The sequence below is a fragment of the Pempheris klunzingeri genome, chromosome 2 (genome assembly GCF_042242105.1).
Source record: "Pempheris klunzingeri isolate RE-2024b chromosome 2, fPemKlu1.hap1, whole genome shotgun sequence".
NCBI classification, from domain to species: domain Eukaryota; kingdom Metazoa; phylum Chordata; class Actinopteri; order Acropomatiformes; family Pempheridae; genus Pempheris; species Pempheris klunzingeri.
The window spans coordinates 21,011,460-21,027,592 of record NC_092013.1 but is presented as its reverse complement, the minus strand read 5'-3'; the positions used below and the strand labels follow the sequence as shown (position 1 = coordinate 21,027,592).

Below are 16,133 nucleotides of genomic sequence, written 5' to 3'. Positions count from 1 at the left end.
ATATATTAGATTATGACGTCTTGATTACGTTTGTGTGTATATCTATCCACGAATGAATGAACTTCAAGCATATTTGTTATATGTATTCCATCCCAAGGTCAACTCCACCCACTTTGCCAGCTGATAAATATGCTCAGTCTTCAGTAAAACATGGTTTGAAGACCTAAATGGATGGTTTCATAAGTGAAACTGCTAGACAAGGTGTTTTTTTATTTATTTGTTTTGTTGCTTTTTTGCAGCATTTGAGGAAAATTTCCCCTCCTTTCATTTTCTGAAAAGATTTATGCACATAGCCTCCGAGAGCCAGCGCTCTAATCTATGATGTCATCAAGATTTACTGCCTGGAGCTGCTGCATGGACAACAGATCAAACCCTTTGCAGATTCATACAATGTTTGTTGGAGCTCACACACACACAAATAAGCTTCATTTTGCTATAGCGCTGAGTTATGGGGGTGGGGGGGATGTACCATTATCTCCAGAAAATCATTCTGGGTGTTGTCTTTGTCATGCTCTCCATTTTTGTGTAGTCATTCTCCAAGGTATTCATCTGTACAGAGTGTCATTAGAGGTGTACAGGTGGACGACTTCTCCAGCTGTGGTAGACAATAATGAATGACAGAAAACAAACACTTCTGGGTAATGTTAATATGGTATTCAGATGCCAAACTGAAAACCATTACCATTTAATTAGAGCTCCCAAATGTGAATGTGCGTAGCTGTGTAAATGGGTAAGAAGGGTTTTGTTGAAAAGGAGCATGTGTGCCAAGCAAACCCTGGGTCAATAAGAACTGATGACATGTAAAAAAAAAAAATATGATACTGAATTTAAACAACCAAACAAAGTCAAAATACTGATAATAAACAAACAGCCTGTGTCTCATCACTCACATCATATGTATTTGTTTTCCATTTTCTATGTAAAAGAACTAAATTTCCACAAGGAACAGAATTTGAAAAGTGGCAAATGAAGCACCTTTATTTAATAATTTATTCCATTTGCAATTATAGAAGTTTTGGTTGACTACATGTCAAATATAATATGCAGATGAACAACATTGCCTCTAATTTGTTGCAACTCTTAAAAGTTGCAACAATTTAGAGGCAGCTGTCAAATCTAGATGAATAATACAGGAACCGTTGCTTATTGAATCTGCCTCAAGATCCTCATAATCAGGAGTGAGCTGAGCGGGGGGATGTCTCCTTTTTTTTCCTTCACCTTTTTTCCCTAGCCCAGTCCCCCGGAGACACGAGCTTAATCAGCTGAATGACCACGCAGTGGAGCCACAGTTCTGGTTCACTGTATCTCCCACAGAGCTTAACAGGTCAGCTCTGGTTACCTCTTCGCTAACCTTGTCTTTTTCACTAATGCGGACACAAGAGGGCTGACATCACAGGGGCTGTGGTGCATATCCAGGATCTGGAGAAGTAGTTCTTGGCACCTGTAGCAAGAGATATGACTTGGAGCAATGCTGGAGGGTCATGGGCTCATATTCAATTTACCTCTTTCTATTGTTTTCCCCTACGGATATTCACCATTTTGTCAGATTTGCTGCACTTTTGAATCATTTATCCATGACTTTGCTGGACACAGTAACCTGTCTGGTTTGACGTGGCTGATCCTTGCACCCTACTGCGTCGTCTCTTTTTAAATCTTCACGGTCAATGCCTTGATGACACAGTATTATCTAAATATAACCTTTCAGTCTGTTTTGGATAAACATGGCTGTGTACTTTCCACGGAGTTAGAAATCATCTGCAACAGAAACCCAAAGGATCATCACCACCTAAAAGTGTTTGTGTACTTTCAGCTTTGTGTGATTGTATTATGTATTCTCCACCCCAGTGGTTATACATGAATTACAAAGATTATGGTGCTGACAAAACCCCAGCAATAGATTGGCTGTGAGGAAATAGAGAGACAAAGGTGACTGTATGAATATGATGATTTAGAAGCTGTTTCATCAGTCTTTTGATGCCGACATCTAGTAACAAGCTCACAAAGCCTCGAAATGATACCTCTGACAGTTTTGACTATTACAGTAGATATTACATCAGAGGTTTAAATGCATTGGAAACAAGACTGAGAGATTACAGTCATGTTAGCAGCTCTGTGAGGTGATACAGAGGCACAGCGGTGGTTTGTGCTAAATGCTAACCTCAGCATCTTAACATGCTCACGGTGACAATGCTAACATGCTGATGTTTAGCTTTTATAATATTTACCATGCTCATCATCTTTGTGTAGCCTGTTAGCATGCTAACATCTGCTAATTACTGGCACTAAACAAAAAAACTACAGCTGAACCTGATTAGAATGGCTTTAGTTTTACAGGTATTTGTTCATAAATCCTGAATTTGGCACTAAGTTTTATGGCGATCCATTCGGTAGTTGTTGTCGTTTCTCTGAAACAAAAATGTCAACCCGCCGGTAGCACTAGTCTCATCACAGGACATTTAGATATTCCACTAGAATAAGTCACGGGATCACTATAGTTGTTAGGATTTATCCTCTGGGGACCATGAATTACACTATTAACACATTTTAATGTGTCTAATCAATATTTAACAATATTTTACTCGGGACCAATGGTGGACCAATAGTGTTGCCAAAAAGGTAATTCCCATCACTTCCATCAGTGCTGAGACCACATTTAATTTCCACTAATGGTATCCCTGACGTCTGTATCAAGAGAGCTGTATATGGTGTGGTGGTGGTGTCGGCCCCATTGGCCAGCCGAGGCACTGCAACAACAAAAAAACATCCCCCCCGCAGTCCAAAGAGCAGCATCACCAGCTCCTACCCATTTTCTCCCGATAGTTTGTTTTCACTTACAATTACTACAGGCATGTTCTGAGCTCTCCTCACCACCCGAGGACTGTGTTTACAGTAAATTGTTTTCTGCAGTGCCCTCTTGCAAGAGGACACCACTTTTTGACATGTGAAAAGGGTGAAAATCAGTTTCAACCGGTTCACTTCCAACAAAAAAATGTAATCCTTAAGTAAAAATGTAAAATGATAAACCCTAATTATATTCCCATTAGACCAAAGGGGGTCAATGGCAGCAGGAATCATGGTGCACATTTGCAATTTGAAACAACTTAATTGGAGAGAAAATGACGAAAACCTCAACCAATCAAATTACATTTTGTTTTGTAGATTGTCACACAGTAGGGACTGATTTGAATCTGATGATGATGATGCAGTGCTTTGTTTGTTTGGATTTTACACAAATGTAATTTGGTTCAAAACTACAAACATTTGTGTCATGACTTCTGACACTTCTGGGCTTTGGTGGTGTGTTTCTAAGGGCCAATCATGCATTATTTCAGAGCTTCCCAAACTTCAACACTTTTTAGAGGTCTGAGTCGCTTTCATGTAACCGAACATTAACAAAGTGGGACATGCATGGACATCCAGGCTTTGATCAATACTGACTGGCAGGCCTTGTTCCTTCCACGTCCCATTACTGCATCTTTTTCTGCCTGCTTTGTCCTATCACCCACATGTCCACTCAACTCCCTCGCTATAGCTCAGAGTGGAGATGTGGACTTAGCGCTCAGAAAAGGACAAAGACAGCTTGTCACCTGGCGTAATGAAGGACTAATGAGCTGTTCAGACCAGCTGTAAGGTTTGTGGCTTTAGTTCTGCAGTTACTTCCCACCGTTGGTGGAAGACTATCGGAGGGATGCTGATGTTAGTGTGACACTGCCAAGTTGAGTGGAAAGGGCACATTACCATTTGTCAAGCTTCACTGACTGATTCAACAGACTAATACCAGGTTGTTGGCTGGGGGCAACAGTTGTGACTTGTGCTTATCCTGTATTTGACACAGTGCAACGGACTTGCAACACATTTGGTCCATATCCGTGATAAATCATATCTACAATATTATCTTAAAAGAGAACTGAAAGTGTGTTTTCTAGCAAACACACTTTCAGGCACTTTCTATTGTATAGTTTGGTTTAGTTTAGTTTCCCAGAATGCCTTCCAGGTGGTTTTGAACATATGGTAGGCAAGATGGCACCCAACAATTACAGCATGTCAGCCATTGATTAGCTTGAAGTCCCTTTTAGAGCCACCATGCTTGATAATGATTAATGTGATAATTATGCAGCATATACAGTATAGTAGGGCTGTGTATTTCCTCACAAACTTGTCAACTCATTTGAATTGCAATGGGTTATTGAAGGTGAAATTTGGCTTTTTATTATGGATATCAAATTTTTTGATGGCTGCGCTTGAAAAAAACACAGATGCACTGCATTTCCTTTCCCAGGCGGTGCAGGCACCCACTGCTGAGGAGTCAATTAGAAGAGAAAACACATCAAAGTCTTTCTTCCTTTTCCCTAATTTCAATCAAAGGAGGGCCCACTGGCAAGGGCACATAAACAGGTGGTAATCCCTGTCCGCCGGTGCACTTGGGTTGGGGTTGGGTGGGGTGGGGTGTGTGTATGTGTGTGCGTATATGTGTGTGTGTGTGTGTGTGAGGGGGGGGGGGGGGGGGTTGCATTTTCATCTTCACTCACTGACTCGCTCTCACTGACTAATTGCCCAGCCTCATGCAACTCATGCATTGACAGTGATATGAGTTCCAAGATGATGCCCAAACCAACCCTTGTCACGCCTTGAACCGCAGGGGCTGCATGTGTTGCCATGATAAGGCTCATTGCATTTATTTCAAGCTCCTCATTAAGACTGTGTGCCTGAAACTCCCATTTCCCATTGTGCTTTTAAAAAGATAGAAGCCAAGGGAATGATGCAAAAATATGCCCTGTGTGTCAGGGAGTCTGTAAATTACAAAATTAGGAGGCTCAGTTAGACTTTATTTACAGAAAAGCAAGTGTACAGCAACAACTGAATGTATAATTCAGGGGGGCTTCTGCTGACCTCATCGTGTCATGGTATAACCAGAATAACTGCCAGTCATCTTGTAATGTTTTGGTATAAATTAAAACTCTAGTTGATGAGAAGAGTCTTATTTAACCACGTTTTCATTAGCGGGCTGTCGTAGGAAAAGATGAAATACATAAACAAACTCAAACTCCATTTGGGAGCTGAACCTTGTCAAAATTTGGCCCATATGACCGTGCATGAAACGCTACAGGGCATTTAATTTGAACCGATGGACACAGGAAGTAGCAACACTCTGTCAGTCAGTCACAGACAAACATTAGTGCTTACATGACTGGTCCCTGTGGTTATTGGATTCCTATTTATAGATAGGAAACTAAGAATCTAAGATAGAAATGTAGGATCATTTTGAGAGGGTAAAGCCATGTTGTACTGTGTTATTCTAACTGCCTTTGCTGGATTTTCTGACACATTCATTCACATCACTGCTTTTTCTGCATGTTGTCTCGTGCATGTGCTAGTTAAATTTATATCTTAAAAGCTCATTGTAAGCAGTAGCGTAGTGGACATCTGGCACACCGGGACAAATCCCAGTGGGCTGTCGCATCGGTGGAAAACATTACCGGTGGCCGTCTGCCTGTCTGCCTGTCAGGATGCACATGAGAACATGCTTCATCCGTGTCCTGGGACTGGGCTCCCCGGCCGTTTATACAGCAGGCCTCTAAATGGAATTTCCTTCCCTGTACGTCCCTGATTCAAAGAGATTCAAAGCGTTTATTGTCAAGTGTACAGTGCAGAAACGGGTTTCCCTGTACAATGAAAATCTTACTTTGCCATCCACACTGAATGCCAAAGAGTAAAAAAAGAAGAGGATAGAATAAAATATAAAAACATATAAATATAAACTACTATTGCTAAATAAACTCCTATTGCTTAACATATAAATATATTTACAAAATGTGCAACTTAACATAAAGTACAGTCAATGTGCAGATTAGAGGTAGTTGTGACTCCTATCGGCTGTTAAGGAGCCTGATGGCGGAGGGAAAGAAGGAGTTTCTGAGTCTGGACGTCCTGCATTTCAGACTCCTGTACCTCCGGCCTGAGGGGAGGAGAGTGAACAGTTTGTGTTGGGGGTGGGTGGGGTCCTTGATGATGGAGGCAGCCCTCCGGTGGACTCTGTGTCTGTAGATGCTCTGCAGAGAGGGCAGGGGAGTCCTGGTGATCTTGGACGCAGTCTTCACCACTCTCTGCAGGCGTTTACGGTCCATGATGGTGGTGCTGCTGTACCACACGGTGATGCAGCCGGTTAAGATGGACTCAACAACGCAGCTGTAGAAGTTGGTGAGGATTTTTGACGACATGCCAAACCTCCTCAGCCTCCTCAGGAAATACAGCCGCTGCTGGGCCTTCTTCACCAGCTGTGTGGTGTTCAGTGTCCAGGTGAGGTCCTCGTTGATGTGGACCCCCAGGTATTTGAAGCTGCTCACTCTCTCCACTTCCTGACCTCGGACGAGCAGTGGCCGATGAGGGCTCCTCTCCTTCCTCATGTCCACTATCATCTCCTTAGTCTTGTCCGTGTTGAGGGTGAGGTTGTTGTCCTCACACCATGTCACCAGAGTGTCCACCTCCCTCCTGTAGGATGCTTCGTCTCCACCGGTGATGCGTCCTATCACAGCGGTGTCGTCTGCAAACTTCAGGATGGTGTTGTCCTTGTGGGAGGCAACACAGTCGTGGGTGAACAGGGTGTAGAGGATGGGGCTGAGGACACACCCCTGAGGTGTGCCGATGTTGATGATGATGCTGGCTGAAGTCCTGTTTCCTATCCTGACAGACTGGGGCCTGCCAGTCAGAAAGGCCAGGAGCCAGTCACAGCCAGGGGGGTGCAGTCCGAGTGAGAACAGTTTGTGGGTGAGCTTGTGGGGGATGACCGTGTTGAACGCCGAGCTGTAGTCGATAAAGAGCATCCTGATGTAGGAGTCTTTATTCTCCAGGTGTGAGAGGGAGGTGTGCAGGACTGCAGCAATGGCGTCTGAAGTAGACCTGTTGGGCCGGTAGGCGTACTGCAGGGGGTCCAGTGTGTCTGGTATGCAGCTCTGAATGTGGGTCAGCACCACTCTCTCAAAGCACTTCATGATAATAAGTTATTGTGTTGGCTTTACAAGTTCATAAGCTGTGTGATGTTTTGAATGTTTTAAATCAACAAAAAGAGTCAGTCAGTTTCCTTGCTGGTTGTTTTGACAGAATCATTACCGCTTTTTGCCAGTTTCATTATCAGGCAGCTCGCTTTGCGTGTATGTTCGTAAAATTTGTATTTTAAAGGCTCATTATTACGGTTTGTATTTCTCTGTTATGTAGCACAGTGTTAGGTAAAGCCCTGGAACTTGGACCATTTTCTGATACCCCCAGAAGATATATATTTAAGTAATTCTATTTATATCATAAACATGCAGTGAAACATGGATGCACGATAGGAGAGTCATCGCTTACCTGTGGAGAGCAGCTGCCAGACTCCATGGTGAGGCGGACTTTGAGATAAATGTAACACCACAGATGTATACAGTCTACAGTGTATAATGTATACATCTATAGTTGCTACATCCGCTACGTGATGGCATTGAATGATACCCTCAAATCTAGGCTTATCTTAGCCCTGAGGCAGAAGGAGTCATCCGACTGGCAATCTGACGGGCGAATGCATTTTTGAATTCAGGGCAGTCGCAACAACAACACACACGAACAGCAAAGTTCACACATGACAAGCAGATTGTTAATGCAGGTTCAACAATTTGCATGTAAATGTAACAACATCGAAATATGCTTTGGATGAAAATTGAAAATACTTTAAAATACATATATTTGTGGATTTGCACATTCATTTAAAACAAGAAACATTTGTGTGCACATCAGAGATACATTTGTGAATCATGTTTTTTAAATGTGGATTTTTTTATTTATATATACAACAATGAGTATTTGTGTGCGCAATAAAACTCCTTGTGTGGAGATATGTGGAAAATTCTTTCCATCTTGGAAATAATGTGATTTCTTGTTGATGAGGGTGACCGCATTTTTTAGTGTAGCCCCTCATTTATAACGGTATCATTATCCCCATCACAGAAGTTCGAAGTCCACCCAGACCCAATGGTCAGCGTTGCACACATGGCATGTGCTGGTGGAGGTGTGTGGATGGCGTTCTCAGAAGGTTCCTCAATTCGTCTCTTTCATACTGAAACACTGGAGCTTCTTCAGGAAATCAACATCTCAACACGGTCAACGCTGCTGAACACAGGTACACACACACACACACACAGATCACAGTTGGTCTTTACCTCCACATACAGAGGTCAACCTTTATCCTACACTGCAACTGAAACACATATTTTGTGTACAAAAACAAACACTAGTTTATGTTTCTTGCTCACATTTTTTTATTCTTACTAGTCACATTTTTGTCTTTACTATATTAGAGCAATGAGAGGGAACTGATGAATATTTCCTCACCAGAATGGTATTCCTGTCTTGTCCAAGTTGCTCCTTGGGTCTTGCACTTCTGGGACTGACCGGAATAAGTATCTGTCTCGGGCCTTCGCAAAGCCATAATAGAGCCATTGGGTGAGGGATAGGGATTAATAAAAAACGAAATAAAGTCATTGAGGAGCAGTAAAATGGCAGCCTTAAAGATTTTCATAGGAAGGGTTCCCATGGAAACACTCTTGTCTTTCTCTAAACGGCCATGCTTCTGTGGTATCGTGCCTGTTTTACCTCTTTTTCTCTACATGTACCTCCCCACTCTCCTCCCTTTTGTGTTAATATTTGCCTTTCTTTTTGTCCCACTTTCCCCCTCTCACTCCCAGTTTCATCTCATCCGCTCTGCTTTAAAACCCTCTCATCCTCCATTTCACTTCTCACTGCAGTCCGTTTAGGATGCCACAGATAGCCCATTACTTCCTGTGTGCCTTCTTTCATGATGGATGAAATATTTATCAGCCAGTGTGGATGTTTCCCTTTTTTTTGAGGGAAGAACTATGGTAAACAAATTAGAAGGCAATGAAGCGTACCTAAAACTGTCTAATGGTGATAACCACAGTACATATGACTCAATATCAGCTTGCCTCAAACATGTTAGGCTGTTGCACGTGGGCCATCAGCTCATTCAGTTTGAAGATCTTTCTGAGCATCAGTGAATGCTATAACTGCATGTGGATTTAGAAAACATTGTCCTCTTTGTCGACTCACACTAGACTGTGATTGGTGCATTTTGAGCAATACTCAGAGCTGTGGTAGCACTTCATCTCAGGAAAAAATGGTTTTCTCTCGTGAGTTGAGTTAACAAAGACAGACTGGAAGAATAAAAGCAAAAAATAAAAACAAGAATGTGTTTCAGACACCAAACACCTTTCTCCTTTGTATCAAAGTTTTTTTGCTCGAGAGGAGACTTTAAAGAGAACAGACTGCAGCCATGGTGTCATGGGGGGGGGGGGTGAGCGGTGACCCAAAGGTCATTTTCACCCAGCGCCAGTGCTTCCCCTTGAAATATGCAGCAGATTTGAGGAAGGGTGGCAGCCTTAAGGCTCGGCCCTGGGGGAAGTTACAGGGTGAAAAGAAAAAGAGTTGCTCGGCTCATGTCTTCAGGGTCCACAAAAGGAAGAGGATCTTTGACTTAAGTTGTGATTTGTTGAGCTCACAAGAGAAAAGACGATCCCCCGACACTCCACAACCACAGATACTGCACATGAAATACTGATAGTTTCTCTTTATCAATGGGCCTTTGCTCTTCTAGGTTTCTCCTTGACTTATGCAAGGACATGCAGTAATGATACACCCCCTAATCCTTTCCCCTTAATGTGATTTATACTCAACAGGGAATTACACTTGCAGTAAACAACAGAGAAGTTTTTGAGGCAGAGGAAACTGCTGATCTCTTCTCTACTAATGCCTTTAATAGTTCTATCCTTAGGGTGAAAAAAATAATATTCCAAAATAAAGTCCTTAGTGACATATCACAGGGAAACATTTATCTTTGGAGACATCTTCTTTTTAAGGCAAATACCGGCTCCCATGATAAACCCACTACACGCTGCAGAGTGTGTGCACTGCTGCAAAAACCGGAGGTGCAAGATTGCTAGAGGTTAAGCTATACCTTCTTAATTTCAAGTGCCTTTGTCATTATCCTTCTTTATCACTGTTCTTAAAGACAATGCCTGGCGCCCACACCTTTCCAATAACTTCAGACTTCGTGGTAACCCAAGAGTGGGTGTTCATGAGTATCACTCTCTCACTTAAGCCCTCAACCAAAGTACAAATAGACCGAGGCGATGGGAGCAGGTGGCAGACAGTTTCGAGATAAAGGCCGTTTTTGCCGACGCCTCACTCACTGCTGTGACCCTCCAAGGTCTTCACCTAAAGGCTTCTGCTCTCTGTTTGCTGAATGTGCTCCTCTGCTCTGCCTCCGTTTCCTCTTCTATGCACAGCATCAGCCCCCTACTTGGAATGATTCATCACTGCACAATGAAATGAATTAATTAATGACACTGTTGGGCCACTCATGCAAATCATCATAATCTGAGCATGACACAGAACAAACATGTAAATACAGCTACACGTGTAAATCAGCATTCTCTTAGTTGTGATCGCATGAGCACCGGTGTAATTCAATTATGGTTGCCATGGATATTATGGTAAATGGTTCTATAGATAACTAGGCCACAATGGGAGCCAAAAGCTGAGGGACCACAGAAGGAATGCAAAAGTAAATCCATAACAAACAATGTTTTTCACCCCTTTGTTAAGTGGAAACAAAGGATGTTCTTGTATTATAAGAGTGCAATTATCCTTTCCCCGTCACTAATGCAAAGCATAAAAAACTGTTCTGCAGTTGAAAACTTCACAACAGAAAACGCATGCTGACTCCTGTATCGTGCACTATCACAGAACATAAAAAGTTGACTTTATCTGAAGTAATTTGTTGCAGAAACTCATCGCAAAGATTGTCAGCACAGTCTATAAGGGAAAAGAAAGCCCAATACCAACTTGCACAGTTGCAATCAAAATTGTTCAACCTGTTTAACCTGCAAGACATTCTAGCACTGCGAATATAAATGAATGAAAACATGTTAACCAAGGCATCGGTAAACTGTCAGAAGTTAATGTTGAGCTTACGAATAATAAAAAATGGACCATAAGCAAAATTATTCAGCCAGGTAAGTAAGCCTGTATGCCTTCCAAAGAACGCTTCTGAAGCCTTTGTTCTGGTCTAAAGCTTCAAGCTCACTCATATTCTTTGGCTTCCTTGCTGCCACTGTTATCTTTGAATCCCACCAATGATTTTCAATGGGATTCAAATCCGGGGACTGAGATGGCCTGTCAAGGACATTTCAGGAATGATTCCTCAACCAAGCTTTGTTTGATTTGGATTGATGCTTGGGATCCATTGATTTGCTGGAATGTCCAGTGATTGCCAAGCTTCAATTTGCACACTGTAAACACCACGTTCTTCTATAAATTGGCCGGGTATCTCCAAAAAATCCATGATAGCATTCACACGGTCAAATTTACCACTGCACCCCCCAGCATGACAGACCCACCTCCATTCTTGACAGCAGGGATGGTGTTCCTCTTATCATAGGCCATGCCCTTCTTACACCAGACATACTATTGATCCATGGGTCCAAACAGTGTTATTACTCCATAAAACAGACTCCCACAACTCTGCAGGCCAATCCAAATTCTTTCCTGCATATTTCTAGTTAACGTTGAATGGGCTTTTTGACCAAGAATGAAGTGTGCAGAGGTTTCCAGGTATTAAGTCTTTGCTTTTTTAGTTGTCTTCTTATTGTCTGATACTGATGATGTTCCTGCCCTCATCAGGTCCTCCTGCAGACTTTGCCCGAAATACAGGGTTTTTCTAATGCCTGATTCCATGTGGAGAAGTGTTGCTCTTTCTTCCATGCCCAGGGATGTTTGCTGCTGTTCTTTGAGTTTTAAACTTGCTTCTAAGCGTTACTCTTGGAGCTTTAAGGATCTTGGAAGTCTTGTAATTGCCATTTCCTTTATGGTGTAACGCAATAATTTAGTTCTGTTTTCTGAGACAAATTCTTTTTTCTTTGCCATGTTTGCTCCTTAGCTTGAACACCTGGATCGGCAAGATTTATATCAGCTGAAGCAAATTCGGTGTGGTTATAAACGTACATGCTAGGGAGTAAAAAACAACTATTTTAAACGGGGATTTAATGATTATGATATGACTGTATTACAAAAATATCATGATACTAAGAAATTATTAATTATTAATTTTCATTCAACTCATACAAATGTAATTTATAAAATATTTAGACCTTCAGAAAACATTTCATTTGTAAATCATTACTCTCTGAGCAGGGTTGAATCATTTTGATTGCCACAAACTACAAACAAGAATAAACAAATCTACAAACAAATAAATGCAACGCTATCTATGTTTGCATGTTATTTATACCAGGAAGTCACTCTCTCACAGTATCTGTGAATGTACGTGAATGCTGTATGTAACTACAGACAGTAGTTACATACCATTAATTACCTCAGATTCAAAATTTTGAATCTTTTTTTCAATATGTAACATACTGTAAAGACAGACCTGTCTTGGACCCATAAAACACCTCAACAATAAAAGTATTTAATATCAGGACTCTTTTTAATAGCCATTATAATAATTGCATGTATTAAAACAAAGGATAAATTTTCATTAAAAGTCACTTATATCTTTTTATGGCCTACAAGATAAAATGTTCTTCTTAAAAATAAAAACAAAAATATTCTAAACTATTAGTCTGCATACATCTTCAGTAGTTATCAGCAGATCTGATGATTAGGCTGTTTGTAGGTTGAAGTTTGGTGTGTTTACTGTTTGCTTATGACACTAAACTAGAACACTTGAAATAATCATGAGGCTGTATAGTGCTCTGACATAACAAGTGGAAGTGGTCCATAAGTGGAAACACGAACAACAAAAAAAGTCAGGAAGACGTCAATGATGAGCTGACTAAGAGGAGAAGAGGTCTAAACCTTGATCTAAACCAAAATGATTGAAAACACCTATGTGGTTGTACCGCCGGCACGTAGGACCTCACTTATTTGGAAGAATTATGATGTCTGTATTTGAACTAACTTTAGGATGCCTGACATTTTGCTGATAAGACAGAACTTCCCTGCATATCAGTTTTTGCTATGTACAGTAGGAGGTGAAAACTTTAAAGCTCTATATTTCCAAACCTCTCAGATCTCAATCAGATCATAAAATTCACAGTCTTATTTCCTACTTTGTGCCCCGGTGAGAGTTTTTTTTTTTCCTCGGGTGGGTCAGTAGAAAGTAGACAAATCCAATTTTTCTTATGTATTCCAGAGCCCTAGGTGGCTGTGCTGTGCATGTGTTAAGCTTGTCAAATACAAACTGATCACACAGCTTAAACCTTACCTCAAGCTAACACTGACAATCAACAATATAAGTATTTTTACTTTTTTTTTTTTTATCATACTAGGACTGAGCAGTTATTTTAATACAGGATTTTGGAAGGACTCCTCGTAATAATAAAATCAATGGAAGTTCATAATTCACTCTCTAAAAGATAGACCATCCAGTCTGTAAAAGTCATATCATTTTTTCAACAGGGAGTCATCCGTCATACTTTCAAAAAGCCCCATCATCTCTTTTGCCCATTCTGTCATTCTATAGCAATTGGTGCTGAAGAAAACTCAATTCAAATCTGTCAATGTTTTCTATATTGCAGGTCAGAAGAGCATGCGAGTCACAAGTCTCCTAATTTGCCAGGGGCTGTTATGGGTGGGCACTGCCCAAGGCTTAATTATCACCCTTCCAGTTCCCAAACTCGAGGGCATCCCCAAAATAACAGGTATGGATCATAGGGGGGCGGCTGGCTGTGATTGAACAGCCTCTTGAGAGGTCAAAAGAAAAGCGAAGAGGTTTTCTTTATGATAGAAAATTACTCTGCACTGCCCATTATTGAGGTCACACTTCACATTTTTCTTGTGGCTCTGGGAACCACTGCAAATATTACCAGGCGGGCAACACACAAATCATACTGTGTATATTCTTGCGGGGTAATTTAAAAACTGCCTGGCAGCGTTTTGTTAATTATGCCAAGTGAATGAGGTTGTTAGTTTCCCACTTGCACACCTTACTTCATGACTATCTCATTCCAAGTTATTTTTGGAATACTATTTAAATACACCACAAACTGTAGCTGCCAGTATTACTGTTACAGCATTAGACAGTTTGCAGTTAACTGCCTATGACATACAGTATGAACCAAGATTGAGCTCCAGTCATTATCAGTTCAGTTCCGATCAGTACACAGTGCAACTGGCACAATAATGACTTGACCTCAGCCTTCAATAGGAGCAGTGTGTATTGTCTTTTTGGATGACATTTGGATGTTCTGTCTGCTGCCTCCTAAAGGGAAAGGAATGATCTCACTGAATGCCCATTGTGGGCCCGTGGACTTCCTGGTAGCCACCACCAGCACTCTGTCTCCTGAACTGCTGAAGAGGGATTCTTTCGGGGATGGTCCAGACTCTGCCTGTGGAGGCGAGGACCGCAGCGACACCTCCTCTCAGGAATCCCTGCAACAGTCCAGCTCCTACCAGGGAGAGGGCCGAGGAAAAGGACGCGGCGTTCTGCTGCAGTACAGGCTGCGCTCCACGTCGGGACTGCCCGGGCGGCCGTTAACGGCGCTGGGTGACGAGGCGTCCGACTCCTCCCTGGAGTCTTTGGAGCACAGCGTGGAAGACGGATCCATCTACGAGCTCAGTGATGACCCAGAAATGTGGGTTAGGGGACGTCCCTGCGAGCGGGACGGCGGACGCAGGGACAGGGTGATCTCTGCTGCGGTTATCTCTGGAGGCAAGGGCTTCCGTAGACTGAGGGAAGGAGCAGCAGCAGGTACGAGGACAAGCGGGGAGGGTTTAGAGAATATTCTTATGGTATGGCAGCTCCCACTGACAGTGTGATATGGAAAATATATGGCAAGGTGAATTTATAGATGTCTACGCGTCTTACCCTTGAATTACTTCCTCCATAAATTCGAGGGATTTGAATATATGATGAGAAGGTGTTGCCACCGTTAGAGTTTGACATCTTATGATTTAACCTGTGAGGTAAGAAGTAAGGAAGCAAAGGCACGCTTGTTTACTGCAGGTACTGTCAGCCCATAGGGCGCTTCGAATGTTCACGATTGTGCTTCATCATCATCATCCCAGCAGTGGCAGAGGCCGCCACAGATTAGTACCGTATGATTGTTTAGATTTTGGTCGCTCTTCCTGCCTTAGTTAAGATTTATAAGCCACAAGTTAAACTCATCAGTGCTGAGTGTGCTCTGCAACATTTATTTTAAGCGGAGGACTTCTGTCTGAGCGTCCACGGACAGCACGCCTTTGAGAGGCAGCCTTTGTTGAATCTGCCATGCTCTGCAGAGTTGGAGATGGACATCTTTTATCTGATCCTGCGGGAGAGATCCCATCTGTTTTGAGCTGAAAGCTGGGGACTTCCACCGCATCACAAAGCACATTAGCATCACTTTATTAGCTTTGCCAGCTTCTCTATCATCCCATACAATGTGAATGTGCGATACCTTCTATTGTGTAGCGAAATTGAGTCTGTGCTCTCTTAAAAAAAAAAAAAAAAAGAAGAAAAAAGAAAGAATTTAATCTTTCCTGATTTGTCGGAGCTGTTGCAAAAAAAAAAAAACGGCTTTTGGTTATGAAAAATGAGTTGCTTCTAAAAGCTCGCCACGCCTTTGTAGAGGAGGGTCATGCCAGTACAGACTGGCTGTAAAACAAACTGATTTGGAAAACAAAAGTCATGAGGCTCAAAGATGTTATTTCGCTGCATTACATAATCTTGTGTTTGCACTGTAGGAATCCTGTAATTACTACAGATTTATTGGAGGAAAAGAAATTTCTTGGTGCCACATTTTTTGGAGTATTATCTTAGCCAAGTACTGTAAATGCCAGATATCTGTTTCATTATTCACTGTCATCTATCAGCTAGATAAAACAAATGTGAGCACAGAGTTGTTAATACATAACTCACAAGCTGGAAACCCCAGTTACACATCAAAAGCAGAAACTCTATAAACAAATGATGAAATAAAAGGGCTGCAGCCATCCAAACTGCTACTGGCTATGAATCAACCTACCTAACAGACAGCACTGAGCATGTTTACATGCACATTAATATTCAATAACATGCAATAGGATTCTAATTAAAGACGGTGTTTTAC

General features: G+C 41.9%; 1 protein-coding gene across 1 annotated transcript in view; it reads left to right on the top strand.

Annotated features, from left to right (window-relative positions):
- arhgef10la (Rho guanine nucleotide exchange factor (GEF) 10-like a) overlaps positions 1-15,539 on the top strand; it is an 84,213-nt gene extending 68,674 nt beyond the window's left edge. Inside the window, exons 21-23 of the mRNA XM_070846118.1 lie at positions 7,975-8,146; positions 13,623-13,745; positions 14,312-15,539. Of these exons, the coding sequence (XP_070702219.1) occupies positions 7,975-8,146; positions 13,623-13,745; positions 14,312-14,862 (846 nt within the window). The 3' untranslated portion in view covers positions 14,863-15,539. The remainder of the gene's footprint in view (positions 1-7,974; positions 8,147-13,622; positions 13,746-14,311) is intronic.
- The last annotated feature ends 594 nt before the right edge of the window (positions 15,540-16,133 follow it).